Below are 26179 nucleotides of genomic sequence, written 5' to 3' on the forward strand. Positions count from 1 at the left end.
CTGATACATCTCTTAGGGCAAAGGAAACTAAGGAGAAAATAAACAAACGGGACCACATCAAAATAAAAAGCTTCTGCACAGCAGAAGAAACCACCATTAAAATGAAAAGGGCGCCCACTGCCTGGGAGAACATATTTGCCAATAGTACATCCGACAAAGGGCTAATCTCCAAAATATGTAAAGCACCCATACAACTCAACAAAAGGAAGACAAGCAGTCAGTTAAAAAATGGGCAGGAGACCTGAATAGACATTTCTCCAAAGTGGACATACAGAAGGCCAAGAGACATGAAAAAATGCTCAAAGTCACTGATCATCAGAGAGATGCAAATTAAAACCACAATGAGGTATCACCTCACACCTGTCAGAATGGCTACCATCAACAAACAACAAATGCTGGTGAGGATGTGGAGAAAAGGGAACCCTAGTACACTGCTGGTGGGAATGCAGACTGGTGCAGCCACTGAGGAGAACAGTATGGAGTTTCCTCAAAAAACTAAAAATGGAACCTTCGTTTGACCCAGTGATCCCACTTCTGGGAATATATCCTAGAAACCCGAAACACCAATCAGAAAGAATGTATGTACCCCTGTGTTCATAGCCCCACAATTTGCAATAGCTAAGATTTGGAAACAGCCCAAGGGCCCATCAGTAGATGAGTGGATAAAAAAGCTGTGGTGCATCTACACCATGGAATACTATGCAGCTGTAAAAAAAGAGAGATCTCTTACCCTCTGAGACAGCATGGATAGACATGGAGAGTATCATGCTAAGTGAAATAAGTCAGTCAGAGAAAGACAAGTATCACATGATGTCACTCATATGTGGAATCTAATGAACAAAATGGATTGACCACTAAAATATAACCCAAAGCTTTGGTCAGATACATGCAAGAAAATGAAACTAGATCACCAATTTACACCATACACAAAAACAAAGTCAAAATGGCTAAAGGACTTAAATGTAAGATGGGAAACCATAAAAATCCTATAAGACTCCATAGGCAGCAAAATATGAGACATATATCATAGCAATATCTTTACTGACACAGCTCCTAGGGCAATGGAGAGTAAAGAGAAAATAAACAAATGGGACTACATCAAAATAAAAAGCTGCACAGCAAAAGAAACCATCAATAAAACAATAAGAAAGCCCACTGCATGGGAGAACATATTTGCCAATGTTCTCTCTGATAAGGGTTTAATCTCCAACATTTATAGAGAACTCATACAACTGAACAAAAGGAAGATAAACAATCCAATCAAAAAATGGGCAGAGGACCTAAATAGACACTTTTCGAAAGAGGACATCCAGAAGGCCAAGAGACATATGAAAACATGCTCAAAGTCACTAATCATCCGAGAGATGCAAATCAAAACAACAATAAGATACCATCTCACACCTGTCAGAATGACTATCATCAACAAATCAACAAATGACAAGTGCTGATGAGGATGCGGAGAAAAAGAAACCCTCCTGCACTGCTGGTGGGAATGCAGACTGGTGCAGCCACTGTGGAGAACAGTATGGAGTTCCCTCAAAAAACTAAAAATGGAACTCCCATTTGACCCAGTGATCCCACTTCTAGGAATATATCCCAAGAAACCAGAAACACCAATCAGAAAGGATATATGCACTCCTATGTTCATAGCAACACAATTTACAATAGCTAAGATTTGGAAACAGCCTAAGTGCCCATCAGCAGATGAATGGGTTAGAAAACTGTGGTACATCTACACAATGGAATACTATGCCGCTGTAAAAATGAAGGAACTGTTTACCGTTTGCAACAGCATGATGGAACTGGAGAGCATTATGCTAAGCAAAATAAGGCATGATCCCACATGATCTCACTCATATGTGGGATATAATGATCAACATAAACTGATGAACAAAAATAGATCCAGAGACAAATGGCAGGGGAAGTGGGGGGTGGTTAGAGATCAACCAAAGGACTTGTAAGCGTGCATATTAGCATAACCAATGGACATAGACACTGGGACAGTGGGGTCTTGCCCTAAGGGGTGGGAATGGCTGAGGGGGTCAATTGGGGAAAGAGGAGACACGTGTAAAACTTTAAACAATAATAAAAAAAAGAAAGCTAAAGTAAAAAAAAATATGACCCGAAGCATGGAGGCATGGAGGCATGGAGCAGACTGACACACCATGATATGGGGGTGGGGGGATGAGAAGAGATAAATCAAAGAACTTGTATACTTACTAGAGGCCCAGCACACGAAATCATGTGAGACCCAGACTCGGCGCCCGTGGGACCCAGTGTCAAGTCCCGCCGGTGCTGCGGGACCCATCAATGCATCTCCTGGTGACCAGTCTTTGGTTGATACGGCATTACGATCACTGGGTTTTTATTATATAGATATGCATAGCCCATGGACACTGGCAATAGTGTCATGAAGACCTGGGAGTGGGGAATAAAATGGGGGGGGGGGATAAACAGGAGACATCTGTAATATTATCAACAAAAAAAATAAACAACAACAACAAAAAAGAATCTCACCTTCAGTAGCTCCTTTCCTGCTGTTCTACCTCTTACAAGCTAAGCTTGTTTTGTAGAGAATGGATCAGAGATGTTAGAATTAAAGCCCAGCTATACCATTTCCTAGCTGTGTGACCGTGGGCAAGTTAGTAAATCTCCCAGTCTCATTTTTCTCATCTGTAAAACGAGAATATTAATAAGGTACTTTCTAAGGTTGCTGTGAGATATAAAGATATTAAAGGTAAGGTATATAACACATGGTAGTTATGCCATCACCACATTCCACTGTCCTACTTGGAGTTCCTAGCATTGTGCCGTTTTATCCCTAAATCAGGCCTTGGCCTGGAGTGCCCTTCCCTTTTGCCAGCTGGTCTTCATTTTTCAGGAATCATGGCCTGTTTCACCTTCCCAGAGAAGCCCTCCCTGTGCTCCAGCCGAGTTCGTCCTGATTCTTGCGCTACCATGTGTACTAGCAGGTGCTTCATTACTGCCTATCAACCTGTATTGTGGCTGCCTCATTTTTTAGCCTGATCACTCTGTAAGGGCTAAGATATTATCTTTTTAAAAAATATATTTTTATTGGTTTCAGAGAGAAAGGGAGAGGGATAGACAGATAGAAACATCAATGATGAGAGAGAATCATTGATCGGCTGCCTCCTGCACACCCGCTACTGGGGACTGAGCCTGCAACCCAGGCATGTGCACTTGGACAGAATTGAACCTGGGACCCTTCAGTCTGCAGGCCAATGCTTTATCCACTGAGCCAAACCAGCTGCAGTGGTCGGCAAACTGTGACTCGGCAAACCCCGGCTCGCGAGCCACATGCGGCTCTTTGGCCCCTTGAGCGTGGCTCTTCCACAAAATACCAACTTCTGCGCATGGGCCACGAAGTTTCAATCGCACTGTACGTGTGCTCCCGCACGTGGTATTTTGTGGAAGAGCCACGCTCAAGGGGCCAAAGAGCTGCATGTGGCTCATGAGCCACGGTTTGCTGACCACGGAGCTAGGGCGAAGATATTATCTTTTTTTTTTTTTTTTTTACCCTTGACTTTCTGAGGACAATGGCTGACACTTAGTTGCTCAAAACTATTTTTTAAAAAACAAATGAGTAATAAGACACAGAAGGAACAAAATTTCACAGAAGGAACAAGATTTTTGGCACAGTCTAAACTTTACTTAAGACACAATTTACAAGTATTTCCTCATCAAATCCTTTATTTTAGGAGCGATGCTGAAAAGAGGATGCCTACTGTTAATTTCATTTCCTTTTGGAGGCGGCAGTGGCTGGGAGAGAAGGAAGGTGCCAGTGGTCAGAGTGCAATAGAGGGCTGACTCTGGAGAAAAGCCTGATGAGGAAGAGAGGCTGGCGCTGTTGAAAGAGCTGGCGTTGGCCCTGCAGCTGGGAGTGAGGCAGGCCTGGCTTTGCAGCCTGACCATATCCCTCGTGTGAGGTTTGGTCCATAGCCCTCCCCCAGGAGCTGAGCGTCAGGCCATTTCACATGGACCTTCCCTTTTGTGTCCCTCAGCCACAAGCCCCGCTGGTTTCACAGCCTGCAGTTATAGGGGCTTCTCTTCCAAGCTCTGGAACCCTGGGGGTCTGGTGTGTGGCTGGGACCCCTTGCTCCTCATGGGAGGCCTCTGCAGCCGAGATAATTCTCCCAATTAAAAAAACACCACACGTGGGTGTCAGTCTAGCCCGTTCGGTGCCTCTGCCTCTCCTACAGTCTTGGTGTGCTTTCTTCTTTACTTCTCTAGTCATAGGACTTCCCTTCAGCCAGATTTCAGGCAGTTCTGAATGATGGTTGTTCTGCATTTTAGTTTGTAATTTTGATGTGGTTGTGGGAGGCAGCGAGTACCTACCTTTATCTACGCTGCCATCTTGGTTCTTCCTAGAGCTTTATGTAAACACAGTTTTTCACAGTGATTCTTATATGACGCCTACTGGACAAATGTTATTGTTCTCATTTCACATGTGAGATAATTAAGGCACAGAGAATCACCCAACTGCCCAAGGTCAGTGGTCAAGCTTGGATTTGGATCTAAGCAGGTCAGACTACAGCTTCTGTGCCTCATGCCTCTTGGTATTTAGTAGCAAAAAAAAAAAAAAAAAAAAAAAAAGGCTAAATCAATGATTTCCTCTCATCATTGATGTTTCTATCATTCTCTCTTTCTCCCTTCCTCTCTGAAATCAATAAAAATATATTTTAAAAAATTGCTATTTCTTTTCTCAGGAAATGAATTTCTTTCCTAAGAGTAAAAAGTGGTCATGGTAACCAAGAGATACTGTGTTCATCAATAAACACAGTATAAATGTAAACTCTCACCCATTATGTAGGCATGGTCCATATGGTGAAGAGAAAGATAGGCGAATGCATCCATCAAGGCCCCTTTACTCTCCTGGGAGATTCAAAGTTGCCTTCAAAGACACGCCATCGCTCTAGCCCTTCAGAATAGAAGAAACTATTAGTCAGAGAAGCTGGTTAATAGGAGCCTGGTCTCTCCTCTAATTAGGAAGGAGCCTCAGGCTCTCCTGGATGGTGTCTCTGCTGTAGTGAGGGGAGATGGGTTGGGCCCTCCCAGGTCTTCGAAGCTGTCAGAGCTCAGTCTCAGACCCACACCTACGCTGGAGTATCCCTAGGACACTTGAGATAAGGAGGAGGACCAAAGGGAACATACCTTTTCTTTGGGGGCCAAGAGCTGCCTCTCATCTAGGACTGTGGCATCCTCACCTCCCTCTCTCATCATTAAAAGGCTCTCTAAACCAGAGGAATTTTTTTTAAAGTAGGTGTAAATAGGAATTGTTGGTAAGGGAAAACCGGGAATCTCTGAGTCTTTTGAAAACTCGTGTTAAGTTTCTACTTTTAATGAGAACACTGTAGAGTATGTGGTGCTGATGTCTCAAGACTTTCATTATTTCCCCTCACTATTGCCCCTCACTATTGCCCCTCAGGCGTAATGAGGACCCTCCACATCTGAGCCCTGCATCTCTCTTCCGCCTCCTGGCCTGGCCCTCCTCCAGTATTGAGGGGTTGCTTGGAGTCCCCAGGCGACACCATATTCCCACCTATTTGTCCCAACAGGATTACCTTTGTTTCTCGTCTCTTTCCAGAATTCTTTTTTAAAAAAAGATATATTTTTATTGATTTCAGAGAGGAAGGGAGAGGGAGAGAGAGATAGAAACATCAATGATGAGAGAGAATCATTGATCGGCTGCCTCCTGCACGCTTCACACTGGGGATCGAGACCGAAACCCGGGCATGTTGCCCTGACTGGAAATTGAACCATGACCTTCTGGTTCCTAGGTCAACACTCAACCACTGAACCACACCAGCCGGGCATCTTTCCAGAATTCTTATTGGTCCTTTAAGGGTTCAGTTCAAAAGTCACAAATGTGCTAATTATTTATTTACATACATACTTCACTTCCTCTTTAGATTCTGATCACCCCCACCAGGCAGAAATGTCTCATTCTACTTTACATGTCTAGCCCAGCATATAACTACAATTTAATAAAACTTTTACTAGTAAGAAAGACATGGACAGGAACCTTTGAGTAAACACACACTTTATTTGAACTACCCAAAGAGCTAAGTTTACCGTGCTTCACAGGATGCGAATTTCATCTCGTGGCCAGGAAACCACTTCTGCCTGGGCTGTTGAGACGACGATTTTTACAAATGATGATCCAGGCCCTTGGTCCTCCGTGTCTTCTGGGCCCCTGCGAGCCCCTCCTGGCCAAGGCCGAGCTCTGGAGCAGTGTGTGGGGATATGTGTGGGCTGTTGGGGCAGAGGGAGGAGCTTCACTTTTTTCCCCCTTTTAGTCTAGAATTCCTCTTCCTTTTCTTTCATTTGCCTAGACACTAACTATAACCTAGGCCTTACCTGGATGCCTCCAGTTGTTGCTTTTAATAATTTTTACAAATATTTTGTTCATTTTAATAAAGCTGGTGCAGACAATGTCCATTGAAAGCCCATATCCCAAAAGCAGACACAAAATGAAAAGAGCAATGTCCTGTTTTACGCACATCTGCACGAATAGCTACTCTCTGCTGATGGGGTTGCGCTGCGCTGGGACCTTCTGGCAGAGCCTTCCTTCCTCTTCCAATGCCTTCTCTTCAGTCAAGCGGCTTTGGAGTTAGTCTTTATCTCACCCCTCCTGTCATCCGGACTCCAACCTGGTGCACCTCTTCTTTTGGCCCAGACCTTCAGATTTTTATTATTTTTTAAATCCTCACCCAAAGATATTTTCCCATTGATTTTCAGAAAGCGGGAAAGACAGAGAGAAACATCAATGTGAGAGAAGTTCATCGATTGTTGCCTCCTGCACGTGTCCCGACCAGGGACCAGGTCGGGGAGGACCCTGCAACTGAGGTACATGCCCTTGAACAGAATCAAACCCAGGACCCTTCGGTCTGCAGGCCGATGCTCTATCCCAGGGGTGGGCAAACTTTTTGACTCGAGGGCCACAGTGGGTCTTAAACTGGACCGGAGGGCCGGAACAAAAGCGTGGATGGAGTGTTTGTGTGAACTAATACATGTTAACACTGCTGCTGGTGAAGGAGCGGAGGGGAGAGCAAGAGAACCCTCCGCTCTTTCGGCTCCGCGGGCAGATAGAACAGCGAACGGCCGTCGTTTGCCCACGGCTGCTCTATCCTCTGATCCAAACCGGCAGGGGCTAGAGAGTCTAATTTTAAAAGAAGCTTCAAATTTTAAAAGAAGCTTCAAGTTGAGGAAAGATAATTTTCCCAGAGTTCAGGTCTCTGGGAGCTTCCCCTCCCCCGGGAAGGCCCAGTGCTGAAGCGAAGCAGTCACAGGCCGGAACCCGGGCTGTTAGACGTCGTTATGACACTTGCATCAATTCACCTTATTTATCACAAGCCAGAAAGCACCCAGTCCTCCCTGTGCACATGAGCAACATTCCAAAGGAGAGGGCAGCCCCAGCCGGTTTGGCCCAGTGGATAGAGTGTTGGCCTGTGGACTGAAGGGTCCCAGGTTCTAGTCCAGTCAAGGGCATGTACCTCGGTTGCAGACTCAACACCTGGTCCTGGTCAGGGCATGGGCAGGAGGCAGCCGACCAATGTGTCTCTCTCACATCGATGTTTCTCTCTGTGTCTTTCCACCTCTCTTGCACTCTCTCTAAAATTCAGTGGAAAATATCCTTGGGTGAGAATGAACACCAAAACAAAAGGAGGGGCTGAGGTGTGACCTCCCAAAGTCAGCACAATGAAAACAAACGCAATGCAGAATGGGCACTAGAATTCCAATGACCAGGTGTTTTAAAGGGATGGGGGTGAGTTTTCATTTTGAACATCACATTACAAAATAACTATTTTTAACAATAAAAAGCGGGGAAATAAAATAAAATGAATACCTACACCGTTGAATGACCCCCTGTTTGCCCCTGATGGACTTCAACCCCATCGTCCCCTCCACTGCCCGTCCTCCTGGGGCATGAGCACCAGCCGCTCTCTGACCTTCAGGGGGAACCTGAGTGCAGTCCCTGGACTCCCACCGGGGACGGTGTGGGGCCCTGAGTTTCCTGGGATGTGTGGTCCTTTTCACTCTGAAGTGACCCTCACTGCTCTTCTGTCCACGGACTCTGAGTTGAATGTCTTCTCCTTCCTACTCACCCCCAAGTCCTCAGGTGACAGTCTTGCCTCCCGGTCAGACATGGTGGTGGTGGTTCCACTGGGGTCTCCCACAGGGGGGTCTCCTACAGGGGGTCTCCCACAGGGGGGTCTCCTACAGGGGGTCTCCCACAGGGGGGTCTCCCACAGGGGGGTCTCCTACAGGGGGTCTCCCACAGGGGGGTCTCCTACAGGGGGTCTCCCACAGGGGGGTCTCCCACAGCAGGGGTCTCCTACAGGGGGGTCTCCCACAGGGGGGTCTCCCACAGCAGGGGTCTCCCACAGCAGGGATCTCTCCACAACAGGGGTCTCCCACAGCAGCTGCCTCCCCGCCGGTGGGCAGAACCCAGCCGATGCCTCCAGCTTCGATCAAAGTCTTGCTGACCAGCATCCTGGGACTCCTAGGGGCAAGCCTCCTTTTTATGTCGTGTTTTCTCTACTTAGCCCCACCCTTGGCCTCCTCCCGCCCCACCCAGGGAGGGAAACTGGGTGACCCAAGCCACTCCTGCTAACTGGAAGGAACTGGGCGTCGCTGGGCACGAGGCCAGACGCTTGAACTCCGCTGAGCCTGGGCCCTGGGCAGCTGCTGGCCCTCCTGGCAGGGCTGGCCGTGTCCCCAGGCGGCAGGCTACCTGGGGGGCGTTCTTCTCTCCTGACAACAGGCAGTTTGTTCAGTGCTTCTGGCCCTGGTTCCTCTCCTGCTGCTTCTCGTGCCTCCGGCCGCGCTGGTAACCCGACCTCGCAGCACACTGGGCGGCTGGCTGGGCCTCCGCTCTCCCTCTCCGTCAGGCTGCCTTCCCGAGAGCTGCCCTCCAGCAGGGGATCCCGTTCCCCTAACTCCTTTCTTTCAGGCCCTGGAGCTGAACTCTCGGGACCTCTCCACCAGAAAAGCTCTCTTTTGTCCTCTCGCTGTTTCAAAGGCCCCCGCACCCTGATTTTAGGTTGATCGCAGACCTGGGAGCTGACAAAGGAGCCACACACTCACTGTTTTCAGAAACGCTCCCCGTGTCCCGCTGGGTGCGGGCCCTGCCTCCGGGCAGCCTGGTGTGAGGCTCAGCTCTCACACCGACTTCTGTTTTCTTCCCTTTCTTCCTTCTCCGTGACTGTATTTTCGCCCCCTGTTTTTCTTTCCTCTTTTGCTTTTCTTGTTCTTCACTTTTGTAATCTTCCTCTCTCAGTAGAGTTTTCTCTTCCCATGTTTTAGCGTTTCCAGTCTGACTGCCCCTGCCTCCAGCCCCTGGCCATGTCTCTGTCCCAGGATTTAACTGGCAGAATTTTCAGAATCACTAACGCATTTGCCAGAGCCGCTCGTCCGCGCTGGGGGAGAGGCTCCTGGGCCAGCCGAGCCCACGTCTTAACCGCTGGCAGAACCGTTCTCGACCTCCCCCCTGCACTGCTGCCAGGGCTGGTCATGGACCTCCATCTGGAGAGGGAGGCCTTGGCGCATCAGAATTCCTCTACCTGAGCTTCCTCCCACGGGGCGACCCTAAAAGGGGCCGTGAACTGGGAGGCCCAAGTCAGTGACGTATTTTGAAGGCTTTTCCTGCAGAGTCCCCTGTGTTGGTTGTTCACATGCCTGTTATTTTGTAAAAAGAGCACTAGGTTTAAGACTCCGAACAGTTCCAGGTTTGCTACCTATTGGCTGTGCACCTTTGGGCAAAACATTTACCTCCTCTGGGCTCTTCGAGTCCTTGCAGGTGGGGTGGGAACACCCTCGCAGGTGGGGTGGGAACACCGCGGGAGGATCGCAGAGATGCGCTAACAGGAGAAAAAGCGCTTTGCGGGCTGCGTGGGGATGGGAGCCGGGCAGGGATGCCATCCCGATGGTCTTTAAAAGCTGCAAAGCAGGAGGGTCATTAGACATGAAGGTTGCTTTGGCCAGTGTATATCAGGTGGGTCTCGGGGAAGCTACGGGCTCGCAAAGGCTCAGAACCCGCATGGGCACATGTGACTCAGGCCGAGGGTGCGCACTGCAGGACTTTGCCCGCAGACGGTGCTGAGCAGGGAGGTGCTTCCGGGGGCCAATCCCTGCAAGGCAGTTTCAACACTCCCTTCCCAGGCGGGCCTGCAGCCTGTTTGTAAAAAGCGTGTGCAGGGGCCAAGGCCAGGGCGGCTGGGACGCAGCAGCCTGGCACCACCTCCCCGCCGCTTCCGAGCCACCCGGAGGCCAGCGCCCAGAGGAGCCGAGCAGGAGAGCGAGGCTGCGGCTGTGGGCTCTGTGCAGACTCGCTCAGGGCAGAGGGCGGAGGGAGGAGGCAGGGGGGAGGCGCTGGGAGCGGAGGCCCCACCTTTCATTCCAGCAAAGTGCGCCCGCGGAGCAGGGATGAGTCACAGGCGCGGGCGCTCGGGTTCCCACAGGTGAGGGGCTGCCGCGCTCCGGACAACGCAGGTGCCCGCTCGGGAGTGGCCTGGCAGGGGGCTGCAGCCCTCCGTCTGCCCGTCTGGCCTGGGGGCCAGGGCTGGCCTTCCTCATGTATGGCCGGAGCCTCCCGCGCGCGGCGCTGCTCCTGCTGGGCATACAGCTCACAGGTAAGGGCTGGGGGGGGGGGGGGGCAGGGCAGGGGGCTCCCGCAGCAACCCCCTCACCGCCCAGCCCGTGAAGGGAGCGAATTGTCTAGGAAGGAGCCAGAGTTTTCCTCTGGAGCCTGAGCCGCAGTGGCAGCCGCTTTGGGGTGGACTTTACTGAAACCGAAGTCAGTGGGTGCTTGGAGGAACTGCTTTTGGACAAACAGGTTTCGGTGAGACTCGGCTGCCAGCCGGGCACAGAGAGGGTTTTCAAATCTCAGGTTACCAACCATTTTCCTGCCGCTGCTTCACCTCCTCTCAGGCGGGGCTTGGGCGGGCCCCCTGGGGGTGGGGTCTGGACCCCGGGAGCCCGGGGCAGCGCTGGGGAGCCGCACTGTGCGGGGAGAGGACAGGTGGTCTGAGCGTGACCGTCATGCCGAGGAGGCCGCGGGTGTGGAGCGTCAGGGGCCCGGCCAGCACGAACCGTCTGGCCTTGAACTTAATTTCTGCAGAAGACATAGCAAGGGCCCCTCTGGACAACTCCCTGCTCAAGGACCGTCACACGCAGCACATACCGCTGCACTCGAACCCTCGCCCAATGCATGTTCGGGTCCGTGTAGACTTCTGGGTTTCTGCTTTCCTTTTGATTTGCCGATGGCTGAGGTTTCTCCTGACAGTTTGAAGTGGGTGTCATGCCAGCAGGCAGGCCTCTCAGCTCTGCTCTGCGCCGCTCACACGGGGCTTTGGCGGAGGCAGCAGCTCTCTGCTCCTGCCTGTTGACCCTTCTTCCTCCTGCTCCCGCCTCAGCTCTCGGGCCCGGAGCCGCCGTGGAAATTTACACGTCCCGGGTGCTGGAGGCTGTGAACGGCACGGACGTCCGGCTGAAGTGCACTTTCTCCAGCTTCGCCCCCGTGGGCGACGCTCTGACCGTGACCTGGAATTTCCGCCCCCAGGATGGGGGCTCTGAGCAGTTCGTAAGTAGATGGGCGTCATTTTCTCGGGGATCTGGGTTAGGAAAACAAGCCGGTCTGTTTCTCCTGGCCCTTCCTGTGTCTGTTCATTTCTTTATTTTTTAATATATTTTTATTGATTTCAGAGAGGGAGAGGGAAAGAGAGATAGAAGCATCAAAAATAAGAGAGAATTGCCGAAATCGGTTTGGCTCAGTGGATAGAGCATTGGCCTGCGGACTGAAGGGTCCCAGGTTCGATTCCGGTCAAGGGCATGTACCTTGGTTGTGGACACATCCCCAGTGGGGGGTGTGCAGGAGGCAGCTGATTGATGTTTCTCTCTCATCGATGTTTCTTACTCTCTATCTCTCTCCCTTCCTCTCTGTAAAAAAATAAAAAAATATATTTTTAAAAAAATGAGAGAGAATCATGGATCGGCTGCCTCCCGCACACCCCACACTGGGGATTGAGCCCGCAACCCAGGCGTGTGCCCTGACCGGGAATCGAACCTGGGACCCTTCGGTATGCAGGCCAATGCTTCAACCACTGAGCCACACCGGCCAGGGCCAGTTATGTATTTATTAGAGTTTTAGCAACGAGCACAAGGCAGGGCTGGGAAGCAGTTCCCGGGACAGAGGCCGCTGGCAGGGAGAGCCGGGAGCTCCTGCTGAAAGCTGCCGGCCGCGAGGCTGGCGGGTCTCTTCTGCTCTCCCCACACCCCCTGCCATTTCTCCTTCCCAGGTTTTCTACTACCACATGGACCCCTTCAAACCCATGAGCGGACGGTTCAAGGACCGGGTGGTCTGGAACGGGAACCCCGAGCGGTATGACGCCTCCATCATGCTCTGGAAGCTGCGGTTCGACGACAACGGGACGTACACCTGCCAGGTGAAGAACCCGCCCGACGTGGACGGGCTCGTCGGGGAGATCCGGCTCAGCGTCGTGCAGACCGGTAGGTGCCGCTGGGGAAGAGTTTGGGGAAGCCTGGGAGCTTGTAGTAAAGAGAGGGCAGCCCTAGCCGGTGTGGCTCACTGGATAGAGCGTTGGCAAGCGAACTGAAGGCTCCCAGGTTGGATTCCGGTCAAGAGTGCATGCCCGGGATGTGGGCTCGATCCTCAGTGTGGGGCCTGTAGGAGGCAGCTGATCAATGATTCTCTCTCATCATTGATGTTTCTCTCTCTCTCTCTCTCTCTCTCTCCCTCTCCCTTCCTCTCTCTGAAATCGATAAAAATAAGGAAAATAAAAATAATTAAAAAGAAAAGAAAAGAAAGGGGCCATCTTTTGTGGTGGCTGGAAGTGTAGAGAGAAGGATGAGCCCTTTCAATCTGGAAGCTACGGAGGGAGAGTGAGGAATCCTGGGGTGAAAGAGAAAGGCTTTGTTTGTGGGGAGAAACAGAAAGGAAAGCAAGGGACCCAAGGAAGCTGTTACAAAAATGGAGTGAGACCGTGGAGGCAGAGGAAGCAACTCCCTGGTAAAGGGTAGCCATGGCCTGTTCATTCGGCCACTTCTGCCCAGGAGGTGAGCGAGTGCCTGCTGGGCCCCTGCCACCCGTGCTGGTGCTGGAGGCCCTGTCTCCTGGTCCTCACAGCCCACCTCGCCGTAGACGCCCATCAGGGGCCCTTTTTTACCGAATGGTGTCGGGACTTTCATCTTCACGTATCCTGTCAGTTCATTGTGTTCTTGGTGTCCCCCCCACCCCCATTTTACTAATGAGGACACTGAGGCTCACAGAGGTGAAGTCACTTGTCCACAGACACGTAGCTGGTGGGTGGGCATCTTTGGCTCCAGAATGAATCTCCCAACCACTGCGTTGCATCGTCTGCGCATTGACTGCGTCCCATGACCCAGCCCGGCCAGTGGTGCCGGGTAACAGAGCAAAGACCGCGGCACTGCAGCTGTAGATGAATCATTTCCCTCCAGGCAAGTGAGAACAATAGAGCGAGGATTAGGGCAGGGGTGGGCAAACTTTTTGTGAGTGCGTGCCAAAACCAGCAAAATCTCTGACTCAAAATTCTTCTGCGTGCCAACCCTAATTTTTTGAGAACATGTTATACCTACTTGATATCTCTTAAGGTGTATGTATGTGAAGAACCTTGAAGAAATAATAAAATTCATTCGAGCGACAAAAACACAGTATATGATGATGGAAAATACATTTATTTTTTAATGTATACATGTACACTGATAGTCCGACAGAAAACTTTATGACTCCATTTGATATTAGCAGTGGGACTTTTGCTGCTGCATTACTGATGACAGAGATTTTACATCAGGTTTATATTTCGTGACCTTCAGAGATATGCACGAGCTACTCCTTTCATCCGTCAGGCTACTCCTATTACGAGACTTAACAAAATTCATCACTGAGAACAAAGATTCACAATTGTAAATGGAAGATTATAAGAGAGGGATTCGTGAGCCAGTAAAAGTTACTGGCATGCCATGTTTGGCACGCGTGCCAGGGGTTGCCCACCCCTGGATTAGGGTGAGGATAAAATGAGATAACAAATGTAAAAAGTCCCCAAACTCTTAATCATACTGAAAATTATAGTAGTTACTGTATGCTGCGTGTTTATTACGTGGAGGCACAGCCGGGAACAATTTAAATGAACAATTTTATTTTTAGTAAGAACTCAAGAAATGGGTATTGTTATGTCTATTTTATACATGGCGGAAATGGATGCTCAAGGAAGTTAATTACCCCAATCGCACAGCTAGTAAGTGGGGGAGCTGGTATTTAACCGAGCTTTCTCTGCTGTGTGCTCTGAACTAACACAGTATCACTGCCTGTAAAGTGGTGTGATTTCCTCCTTCCCACCCCAGCACCGGCCTCCAGGCCCTGTCAGGAGAGAGCTGTGCGGCTGGAGAAGTAATCTGAGTGCTGAAAGGAGTAATATCCTATCCTTGGACCTCAGTTTCTTCCTCTGCAAACCGAACAGATTAGACAAGACACATGGTTCTTAAACATACGGGATCACTGCTCTGAGATCTAACAAAAGCCGTGGCCTTGCGTCCACAGAGAATGCACACACACAGTGAGCCGTGGCCCTGCGTCCACAGAGAATGCGCACACACAGTGAGCCGTGGCCCTGCGTCCACAGAGAATGCGCACACACAGTGAGCCGTGGCCCTGCGTCCACAGAGAATGCGCACACACAGTGAGCCGTGGCCCTGCGTCCACAGAGAATGCGCACACACAGTGAGCCGTGGCCCTGCGTCCACAGAGAATGCGCACACACAGTGAGCCGTGGCCCACCGTCCACAGAGAATGCACACACACAGTGAGCCGTGGCCCTGCGTCCACAGAGAATGCACACACACAGTGAGCCGTGGCCCTGCGTCCACAGAGAATGCACACACACAGTGAGCCGTGGCCCTGCGTCCACAGAGAATGCGCACACACAGTGAGCCGTGGCCCTGCGTCCACAGAGAATGCACACACACAGTGAGCAGTGGACTCCAGGCTGGGAGCCCCCGAGCTAGACATCTCTACTGTCCTTGCTGGTTCTGAGGGTTTATTGAATTTTAAATCAGAAATTAAGCCCTAGATGGTTTAGCTCAGTGGATACAGCGTTGGCTTGCAGACCAAAGGGTCTCTGGTTCGATTCCGGCCTGGGATCGATGTGTTTCTCTCACACTGGTATTTCTTTCTGTCTTTCCCTCTCTCTAAAAATCAATGGAAAAATATCCCGGGCGAGGATTAAAAGAAAGAAAAAAAAGAAAGACAGAGACCCAGACGTCACAGGCGCAAGGTCCCTGGTTTAGGGACCCTGACCTGTGGGGTCCCTCTTGCACCGTTCGCCTGCTAGCCTGTCAGTCCTGTGCCACACGATGATGCTTCGGTCACAATGGACCACATGTGCAGTGGCGGCCACACAGTGACCACAGAGCCGGAAAATGCCTGCCCCCAGTGGCGCTGCAGCCGTTCACACCACAGCTCAGAGGTGGTGAGGAACAGGGATGTGGTTGCGATGGGGAACGTTAGCCGCAGCGTGATGAGGGCCACCTGGAGCGCCTGGCCTGGCTCCCGAGGGACGGACGGACGGGGAGGGGTTGGATTGGCACAGCGGGCACGGCTGCAGAGGAGGCAAAGGAAGGAAACTGCCGGGCAAGAATAAGGCCGCAGGAAAATGCACGGGAAGCTTAGCAGGAGCCTCTGTAGCCTCAATAAGCTCCTTAAAAGCTGGGAAACGTGGGCCTGCCTGGTGGCCGGGTGCTTGGGCATGGTCCCGGGCATCAAGGGTCTCAGGGTGATTCCCAGTCAGGGCAGGTACCCAGGTTGCGGGCTTGACCCCTGGTGGTGGGCGTGCAGGAGGCAGCCGCTTGATGCTGCACTCTCCAATCGATGGTTTTCCCTCTCCCTCCTCTCTCTCTAAAATTCAATAAACTACTCTTTTAAAACATTTTTTAAAAAAATATTTTTATTGATTTCAGAGAGGAAGGGAGAGGGAGAGAGAGATAGAAACATCAATGATGAGAGAGTCATTGATCGGCTGCCTCCTGTGCTCCGTCTCCTGGGGCTCAGAGCTCGCAACCCAGACAGAATCGAGCCGTGACCTCCTGGTTCATAGGTTGATGTTCAACCACGGAGCCACGCCGGCCGGGCTTTTATAGCACGTTTTCATTGTACCTTTTCCATGTGTAGATGTGTTTCTATGCACAAATACCACTGTGTTACAACTGCCTACGGCATTCGGACAGTGAGGTGCCGGCCAGGGCTGTAGCCTGGCAGCAGTGGGCTGCGCAGACAGCGAGGTGTGTAAGGCGCTCTAGGATGTCTGCACAGTGACAGCAGTGCCTACAGAGGCAGCTCTCAGAAAGCGGCCTGTTGTTAGCGATGCACGAGTGTGGTCACTGATTTACCCACCTGTCTCCCCAGGGTGTGAGTTCCTTGACGGTGATGTCAGTTTCTGGCTGGTGTTTCCATCAGTGCCTGGAACATGGTAGGCCCTTCACACATCGGAATAAACGACTCACTGAATGGCAGAGGGACTGAGGGAGAAAGGTTTGGGCCCTCGATGGGACTAGGTCAGCAATAATCTTACTCAACCGGCCCAGTGGTGCTCACAGGTTAGCGGGCATCACCACCTGCAGGGACTGTCAGAGCAAACAGCCAGCCCCACCTGCAATTCAGTAGGTCTGGGGCGGGGCCTGGTCATTTGTGTTTCAAAGTTCTGTTGCTGGTCCTCCTGGGACACAGTCTGAGAGCCACCAAAGGAGAATGTCGGCTTTCCTGTGCTTCTAGAGTTTACAAGGTAACACGGTAGGTGAACAATTCCACTTAATGACAAAAGTACATTCCGTCTGCTGGCGTGGCTCAGTGGTTGAGCGTTGACCTCTGAACCAAGAGGTCATGGTCCGATTCTGGTCAAGGGCACATGCCTGGGTTGTGGCTTGATCCCCAGTAGGGGTCATGCAGGAGGCAGCCAGTCAATGATTCTCTCTCATCATTGATGTTTCTATCTCTCACTCCCTCTCCCTTCCTCTCTGAAATCAATAAAAAATTTTTAAAAATTGCATCCCTATTGTACCTTTAGCTGACATCACAATCCTCTGCTGTTCGAGAACCCTAACTGGACCGTTTTTCTCTCCCCAGTGCGCTTCTCCGAGATCTACTTCCTGGCCCTGGCCATTGGCTCCGCCTGCGCCCTGATGGTCATCATAGTGATCGGGGTGGTCCTCTTCCAGCATTTCCGCAAACGGCGGTGGGCCTCGAGGGCCCACAAGGTGGTGGAGATCACACCGTAAGGCTGGGAGCCCGCACCAGCTCCTCCTCTCCCTTAGGGCGGCACCTGGCGCCTACGGGAGGCTAGTCCCTGGGGAGCGGCGCTCTGCCCTTTGAGTACATCTTAGAGGAAGGGCTCAGGTTCACAGGATGAGCACATTGGGGTGGATTAGGGACTGTACAAAAGGCTCTTGGTTTTACAGATTTCATGACGGCCTTTCTTTATGATGGAGGATTTGATATTGAAATCTGTTCCATCAGATGGGTATGAGGCTTATCGGGAGGATCACTTAGCAAGTGACATAATGTCTAACTGGGGTGTGCACCTGAAACTAATATAATATTGTATAAGAAACTCATATCTGTTAGACAAAGCTTTTTTAGCGCACTCCTGCCCTGGCCAGTGTGCTCAGTGGTTACAGTATTGCCCTGTGCACCTAAGGGTCCAGCGTTCAATTCCCAGTCAAGAGCATGTACCTGGGTTGCAGGTTCAATCCCTGGCCCTGGTCGGTGCACTTGCGGGAGGCAACTAATTGATGTGTCTCTCTCAGACCCTTGTTGTTTTTTTTCTCTCTCTTCCCCTCCCTCACTCGCTTCCACTCTCTCTAAAAAAATCAATGAAAAAAATACCCTTGGGTGAGGATTAACCAAAACAGAAAAAAGAAAAAAAGAATACTCCTTACCTTTAATGTAAAGCATACATTTCTAAGAACCACTGGGCGGTCAGCAGGTCACTGTGAATCAGTACCTAGGGAAGTCAGCCAGTCTGCTGTTAGGTGCTCAATAAATATTTTCTTATTGAGATAAAATTTACACACTATAAAATTCACCCTTTTAATATTCCATAGTCACCACTAATTCCAGAATATATTCATCACTCACAAAAGACATCCCACACCCTCTTGCTGTCACTCCCTCCATCCCCCTCTCACCGGCCCCTGCCTACCCTGCTCTCTGTCTCCGTGGATTGGCCTGTTTGGGATGTTTCCTATAAATAGAATCATACAATATGTGGCCTTTGTGTCTGGATTCTTTGACTTATTACAGGGTTTTCAAAGCTCATCCATGTTATAGCATGTAGTAGCACTTCATTCCACTCTGTGTATATATCACATTTTGTTTATCCATTGAATTGATGGACATTTAGGTTTTTTCTACTTTTTGGCTACTATGACTAATGCTGCTATCAACATATGTCTATAAATTTGTGTGTAGACATGTTTTCTTTTTTAAAAAATTTAAATTCTTTATTGTTGAAAGTACTTATATGACTTCCTTTCCTCCCATTGACCTTTCCCTGGCCACTCCTGCCTAGACATATGTTTTCAATTCTTCTGGGTATATACCTAGGAGTGAAATTGCTAAAATACTTGGTAATTCTATGTTTACCTTTTCCAGGTATTCCCAGACTATTTTCCAAAACAGATGCACCATGTTACATCCCACCAGCAATGTATGAGGATTTCAGTTTGTTCACATCATTGACAACACTTATTATTGTCTGTCCTTTTGATTATAGTCATAGTGGATGTCAAGTGGCTTCTGATTGAGGTGGTTTTTAAAATTTTTTACTTATTGATTTGAGTGAGAGAGAGAAGAAGAGAGAGAGATTTGTTGTTCCACTTATTTATGCATTCATTGGTTGCTTTTGTATGTGTCCTGACTGGGGCTCGAACTGCCGACCTTGGTGTATAGGGAAGATGCTCTAACTGAGATACCTGGTCAGGGCTCACTGAGGTTTTGATTTGTATTTTCCTAATGACTAGTGATGCTGAACATCTTTCCAGTATTTATTGGCCATTTGTATATCTTTTTGGAGATATATCTATTCAAATGTTTTGCCTACTTAAAAATTGGGTTGTCTTTTTATTGTTGAGCTGTAAGAGCTCCTTATATATTTTAGAATATCTAAAAGTGCTTTATTAGATGTATGATTGCAATGATTTTCTCTCATTCTGTGGGTTGTCTTTTCACTTTCTTCACAGTGTCTTTTGAAGCACAAAAGTTTAAAATTTTGATGAAGTCCAATTTATCAATTTTTTTCTTTTGTTGCTTATGTTATTGGTGTTGTATCTAAGATACCATTGCTTAACCCAACATGATGAAGATTTGTGCTTATGGTTTCTTCTAAGAGTTTTACAGTTTTAGTTCTTACATTTAGGCCTTTGATTAATTTTGAGTTAATTTTTGTAGGTGGTGTGAAGTAGGAGTCCAAATTCATTCCTTTGCACAGGTTGCAGTGTTTTGGTACTCCCAGCACCATTTGCTTCTTTTCCTTGAGAAATATTTACTGAAATAAATAGAATTGATTTTAAGGAGCTTAACGAACTCACCTCTGAGGTTCTGGTTTAACCCTTCGAGTGCCAACCAATATCCTAGGAGCTGTGCTAAAATTGCCAAGGCATTTTGAGTTAAAGTTTAAAATTTTTTTTTCCACATAAAGAGTGAACTGCTAGCATCTAATAGTGACACTGCAGGAGGGGCGTGACAGCGCTCCCGGCACTTTTGGCAAAAGACAGGAGGAGCGAGATTGCACTCCCCAGCGCTCTAGGGGTTAAACTGAATATACTAGTAATGAATAAAGATGTCTTCTAGGTTAACACAAAACTTTTTCTGTCTTTTTAAAATTTTTCAAGTACAATTTACTGTCAATATTATTTTGTATTGGTTTCAGGTGTACAATGTAGTGGCTAGATAGACAATCTTATACTTCACACGGTGTTCCCCTCGATAGGCAGGACCCACCTGGCCCCGTACGTAGTCATTGACTGTATTCTCTATGCTCTACGTCACACCCCCTTGATTATTTGTAACTACCAATTTGTACTTAATTCTTTCACCTCCTTCCCTCCCCTCAACCTTTTTCTATTTTGAATAAGGAGTAGAATTAGAGGTAAGATACCAACAGTAAACTAAAGTGTCTGCTTTAAATCCCTGGAGTTCCCTAATTGTACGGCTCCCTTCTACAAATATTCTGGGAAGTGTCTGAGTTCAGACACCCAGGGTCATGGGAAGGCACTGGGTGTGAGAGGCGAGACGGCACTGGTGCCCTGGCTCTCCGGAAGCTGGGCTCTATATCCAGGTGCATGTAATTCTCCCCAGGATGTGGGGAAGGATGCCTGGCCTAAGCTATGTAAGACTCGCCTCCCTTGCTCTGGTCTTGTTGGCTTGACATTGGTTTCTGCTTCTTTCTTACAGAAAAGAAGAAGAAAGACTCAACCAAGAGAAGAAGGTCGCGGTTTACCTGGAAGACACAGACTAACGTTCCTCAACGGTGAGGTCGCAGATGGTTCCCTTCTTTCCTCAGCTCTCCTGTCCGGCTCGTCTCGAATGTGGGCCTCCCCGATGATATGGCCGTGAAGTGGAGGTCAAAGTCTGCGTTACAGACGGCTTCTCCTCTGGGTGTGATTTGTGCAAAGTCTTAGGAAGCTAGGTGGTTAAACTGAGAGAATTCTAAGATTTGAGAATTCTTTATTTAAGAATAACAAATTAACTTTCAACATGTAAATAAATATATTTTTATTGATTGGTTTTAGAGAGAAAGAGAGAGGAAGAGAGAGAGAGAGAGAGAGAGAGAGAGAGAGAGATCGGTGTGTGTCCTACTCATTTATGCCTCATTGGTTGACCCTTGAATGTGTCCTGACTGGGGATGAGCCTGAAACCTCGGGGTCGGGATGACACTCTAACCAACTGAGCTACCAGCCAGGTTCTAATATTGCTTTTAAAAAGATAGGCCCGCCGTTTTGACAGAACTATTCAGTTCCTCTCATTTAGTTATTGGGACCATGAATCCAGTTTTAATAGTGTGTGATTTTGTTTTTCTAGTTTTCAGGTTTATCAGGATTGAAAGATAGGATGATTTTGTTAAAAATATATATTTTATTGATTTTTTACAGAGAGGAAGGGAGAGGGATAGAGAGTCAGAAACATCGATGAGAGAGAAACATCGATCAGCTGCCTCCTGCATGCCCCTACTGGGGATGTGCCCGCAACCAAGGTACATGCCCTTGACCAGACTCGAACCTGGGACCCTTCAGTCCGCAGGCCAATGCTCTATCCACTGAGCCAAACCGGTTAGGGCGATTTATTTTTTTATATAATCAGAATTTCTTCTATTCTCTGAAGTAGGTCCACTATTATTATTTGTAAAAAGAGTCACATTTTTATAGCCCGAGACTCCGGTGAAAGTACCTTCAGGATCTATAAAATAGACTATGGAGAGAAGCGATTCCATCGTGAACCCAGAAAGACGAATTTGGTATCAGAGAGGTTTTGCCAAAGGCTATTTTCTTCTTTTAATCAAGCAGGTTCTCCAACATGCGGGTCATGGAAAAAAGATGGGGCTCTTCTATATGCAAGGAAATGTAACGAGCTAACACAGTCAAGTGCAATGTGTGGTCCCTGACTGGATGGCACTAGTTTGAACAAACTAGTTGTAAAAAGATTTGGGGAACAATTGGGAGTCTTGAATATGAAAAATTTGAATATGGATATTAGGAAATTATTATTAATTTTTATTAGGTATAATAAGGGTGTTGTGGTTATATAGGAAAATGTTCCTATTCTAAAAATGCATATTGGAATATTTGTCAGGGAAAAAATGTCAGCCAAAAAAATTTAAGTAAGGCAAAATGCTTTAAGATTAGGTGTTGGGTGAATGCCTCTTACCTACTTTTCTGTTTGTTTGATTTTGCTTCCAATTAAAGGAAGAGAGGGAGGGAGGGAGGGAAAGAGAGGAGAAATGTATGTGTGAGTGAGTACAGATCACCAAGTGTCCACAGGAGGCAGAGGCGATGAATTAAGGACACTCACTGAGAATAAGAATCAGGAAACGTCTTTTTAAAAGTGAAATTAGGGGAGAATAAATGCATTTAAGAATATTTTCATTCACAATGGAGAACAGGTCTATCAATATGTATGTACAGTAAAACCGCGATGTAACAGACTATTTGGGGGTGTCCGGTAAAGCCCCAAGTCCCTTATATGAGAAGGTAGGTTTCCCCAGTTCATATGCTACAAAATGGACAAATTCGATAGTTTACCACCTGTTTTTACGTATGTGGACACATTTGTGTCATTAGAATCATGTAGAAAAGGTTTAACTTCGCAGAGAAGGTTTCTATTTGTGTGCTGCAACTTTAAGTTTATGCTGAACGGGCCTGGTGAGTGCGTGCGTTCACCGGTCACCGAGAAGGCGAGCACCGCGCTGGGCACCCGGGGACAGTGGTCTCGGTTGGAGGCTGCGGCCGGACCACAGCAGCAATGCCCGGTGCGGAGCCGTGTGGCGGCTGGCCGTTCCCTACATTGTCTACCAGCAGCGCCTCTGCACTTAAATGCTGGGCTGTGGTTGCAGACACTGTAGTAATATCATTCATGTCGGCGAAATCAGTGTTTTTTCCAACATGCGGCCACTCACGAAAATTTGTTAAAAACAACAGTGAATTGATAACAACAACAACAAAAAACCAACCTGTTAATCTAATTATACGCAAATCTCGGTTAAAAGCACTTTAAAATCAACAGGTATTCATGTTCACATGTGACACACGGACGGCGTTCTGTCCGTTAAACCCAGTCTGTTAAAAGGAGGCTCGCAGAGTCCGCGGGCCAGGGGTCCCGGCGCCCCCTCCCCAAGTGCATGGTCCGCGGGCCAGGGGTCCCGGCGCCCCCTCCCCAAGTGCATGGTCCGCGGGCCAGGGGTCCCGGCGCCCCCTCCCCAAGTGCATGGTCCGCGGCCCAGGGGTCCCGGCGCCCCCTCCCCAAGTGCATGGTCCACAGAAGCTTTGTGTTTCAGGAGGCGGAGGAGGCCAAGACCCCAGGAGGAGCCAAAGTGGAGGGAAGCTTGTCGCTGGCCCTTTCGTGGTGACCTGTTTCCGACCAGCTCTTGCCCGTGACCACCCAGACAAGCACCCGAGCCTTCCCGGGGAGACACGGCCAAAGCACCCCTCGCTGAGGACCTCTTCTCTGTTAGTTACAGCGCAAGCAACTTCAAGTGAGCGTTTGTGCCCCGGGGAGCGGCGCTCCGGCCCAGCAGCCCTCGGTGATGACTCTCTGCGCTCCTGGCAGCGCCTGGGAGGAAGGCCCCTGCCCACCACGCATTTCCTGTACCTTCGCTCCGCGGGGCGCAGCGCTCCTGCTGCTGGAGTCCATGGGTTCGCTGTCCTCCCTCGCAGCGAAGCAGGAGAACCTCCCAGCCGTTTCTAGGAACACAAAACCCCATCGCTAAGCGGCGCTCCTTTAATCTGGGACACGTCTGACCGCACGACCTTCCTTTCAATATCCCTAGATGGTAGTTTGCCCTATTTTTGTCAATTGATCAAAAGTTTACCAGAGAGCACCGTCTAAATCACGGAGCGCCAAGGGAAGGTTACCGTAGTGCTAACAGGTGACACGTGCCACTCTCTGGGCGAACTGCTCGCCGCCACCGGCGCCTTTTTTCTGTTGTGAAAAGCCACGGACAGCGCAGGTCTTTCAGAGCAGTGCCCGCTGTCCCCGCCCCTCCCCACCTCTATGACCTGTAACAACAGAGCGAACTATGCTCATTCCTTTGTAGCCGGGACCATCAAGCAGTTAAATAGAAGAATTCTGAAACGGTATTTTGTGACTTTAGAAATTTAGGGCAGGTGAAAAAAATCAACCCTAAATGATGGTCATTTTGTTCAGTGGTACACAAAGCTCTGAGAACTGGAAGAGGTTACTTACTTTTTTCTTTCTTTTTTAAAAATGCACTTGTTCTGGGGGAGAATTTGGGGTGGGGCAAAGAAATGCCAACACTAACAGAATGAAATCAACTTTATTCTTTTTTTCTCTTATACTAATAGATAAAAGAAACGTTATAAGTGAGCTATGAAAAAAAGAGAGCTTTTTAAAAAGTGTCTAGTTTCCTGGCTTATTTCCAAACTTAAGCTATAGCAGCATTTAGTCAGAAGGCAGGAAACATCTAAAAGTTTAGACTTCCCCCAAATCTTTACAACATATGTTCAGTTTTCACTGACTGGGCTAAAGACGTTATTTCTTTTAATAAACTGGAATTTTCAAATAGATGATCTGTATTTAAAGATACTGAATGAAAGGTTAAACGCGGTGGTGGGCAGGCAGGCGAAACGGCCATCTCAGACGGTGAATAAAGACAAATGGAATTTCTTTAAGGGAAAGGGGCTGGAGGTGGGGATATGCGAAGGGAAGGGCTGCACAGCACTGAGCCAAGGGGTATGGGGCCCATGATGGCAGCGGAATGTACTCAGGACAGTGACGCAAGGAAGGCGGAGAAGAAGCAACAGGAGAGTCCAGGCTGTGCTGCGCTGCTCACTGGGAGGTCAGAGCACAGGGGGCCTGGAGACAGGGTCAGGGGTGAGTCCCGGATGACCTGTCACTGCCCACCGCTCCCCTGGTTCCAAGTCTCGTGAGGTGGGGGAGACGTGCCTGTGGGGGTGGCGGGCGTGCTCCTTGGAGGGAGAGTGCACATGGGGTCCTTTGCTCTGAGCATAGCTCTCTCTCTTGCAGGTGGGAACCTTAGGGGAGGGCTCAGGGCCTTAGTAGAATATTCATCAGCTTCCCAGGTGAGCTCTTTTCAGTCTCCCCTGATTTGTTGTTTCCAGGGTGGGGGTGGGGTGGGGTTCATTAGTCAATGTGGCTGGACCTGAGGCAGCCACGGTGTCACTTGTCTGGTTTTGCTGCTTTTCTGGGCCTGGAGCCGAAAGGCAACTGAGGCCTCGATGTTATCTGTAGGGAGCGAAGGTCGGTCGGGTCTAAACCGCCTCACCAGGGATAGGAGAGATCGGGGTCCAAACCGCAGGACCAGTGACATGGGAGGGGAGGAGAGGTCACCCTGGGGGCGAGGCGCTTGTTTTCCCAGCTTTGCCCCTTGCTGGGCACCTGGAGCTTTCTGCACCTGGCCCTTCGTCCTTGCTCTGCTCATGTCTAACGCTGAACTTTGATATTTTCCCCCAAGAGTTCTTAAATAAATTGGTGTAATTTACATACAAACCTTGATTCACAAATACATTCCATACCTGTTTTGTTTTGCCCATTACACTGACAAAGTAAAGTTTCAATACCCAGTTTTGAAACTAAAAATTAGATTTAGAGTCAATATTATTTTTAATTCACATTTTCTATTTTTTCTTCATAATTCACCCTTTTAAAATATAAACACTGATGCTTCTTCAGACAGATGGCCTGGATGATGTCCCACAGTATAATGGAAAAGTCGTCACAAGCTCAGGGAATGTGTTTCAGCAGAACTTGTAGCTGTGTCTTGGCCAAATACCCAGCTATTCAGTGTCTTCTTCCAAACAGAACTTCTGTGATCTATGATTTTCTTCTGCCTTAAACATTTATGTAAATAACCTTTAGCAATAAAGATTTATCAGTTATACAATTGGCTTTATATACACATCTAAATTCTAAGTAGCAGGTAACAGAAAACAGATGGGTATGTATTTCACCTTCACTGGAAATTTTCTTCCTGGCAGCCTGGAAGTTAATAATAGGCAGATTAATGTCTACTGGAGAAATAAACTGATAGGGAGTTTCGCAGAATTTTCTCATTGCCATGGGTAACTCAGAATCCGGCACAACAAGCTACCTAGTTGGGGATTCTTTTGTGAGAAACACTCACCTGTCTGCATTCAGATAACAGACTTGGAGACAGAAGAATAGCAAAAAATGAGACTTTTAATGCGTCTTGCAAGATCGGGTGTCTGGTTGAGCAGGTACCCTGGGAGCGTGGATTCCAGGCCTTTTATCCCTAGTCCCGGAGCCCCTCCCCTGGTTGCTCGTTGGCTGAGTACTGTGGGGTTAGCAGCCCCCCCCTTCCGCCCCCACCTTGCCTAGGTCTTATTGTCTCCTATTGGATTATTTTTAAAAATGGGCTGA

At 48.8% G+C, this 26179-nt stretch overlaps 1 protein-coding gene across 8 annotated transcripts; it reads left to right on the plus strand.

Annotated features, from left to right (window-relative positions):
* Positions 1-10190: 10190 nt before the first annotated feature.
* On the plus strand, positions 10191-25666 carry MPZL2 (myelin protein zero like 2). 8 transcript variants are annotated; one of them, XM_036324159.1, is made up of 7 exons: positions 10197-10652; positions 11436-11602; positions 12318-12528; positions 16457-16520; positions 17174-17321; positions 20501-20576; positions 25472-25624. In XM_036324159.1, the coding sequence occupies exons 1-7, from the start codon at positions 10595-10597 to the stop codon at positions 25486-25488; spliced, it is 741 nt and encodes a 246-aa protein (XP_036180052.1). In that variant the 5' UTR covers positions 10197-10594; the 3' UTR covers positions 25489-25624. The 8 variants fall into 8 exon arrangements, with proteins under 8 accessions (XP_036180053.1, XP_036180052.1, XP_036180051.1 ...); XM_036324158.1 differs by lacking the exon at positions 25472-25624 and adding an exon at positions 23274-24345 and having other exon boundaries at positions 10198-10652; XM_036324157.1 differs by lacking the exon at positions 25472-25624 and adding an exon at positions 23097-24345 and having other exon boundaries at positions 10206-10652.
* Positions 25667-26179: the final 513 nt, after the last annotated feature.

Source organism: Myotis myotis, unplaced genomic scaffold (genome assembly GCF_014108235.1).
Source record: "Myotis myotis isolate mMyoMyo1 unplaced genomic scaffold, mMyoMyo1.p scaffold_m19_p_10, whole genome shotgun sequence".
Lineage (NCBI taxonomy): Eukaryota > Metazoa > Chordata > Mammalia > Chiroptera > Vespertilionidae > Myotis > Myotis myotis.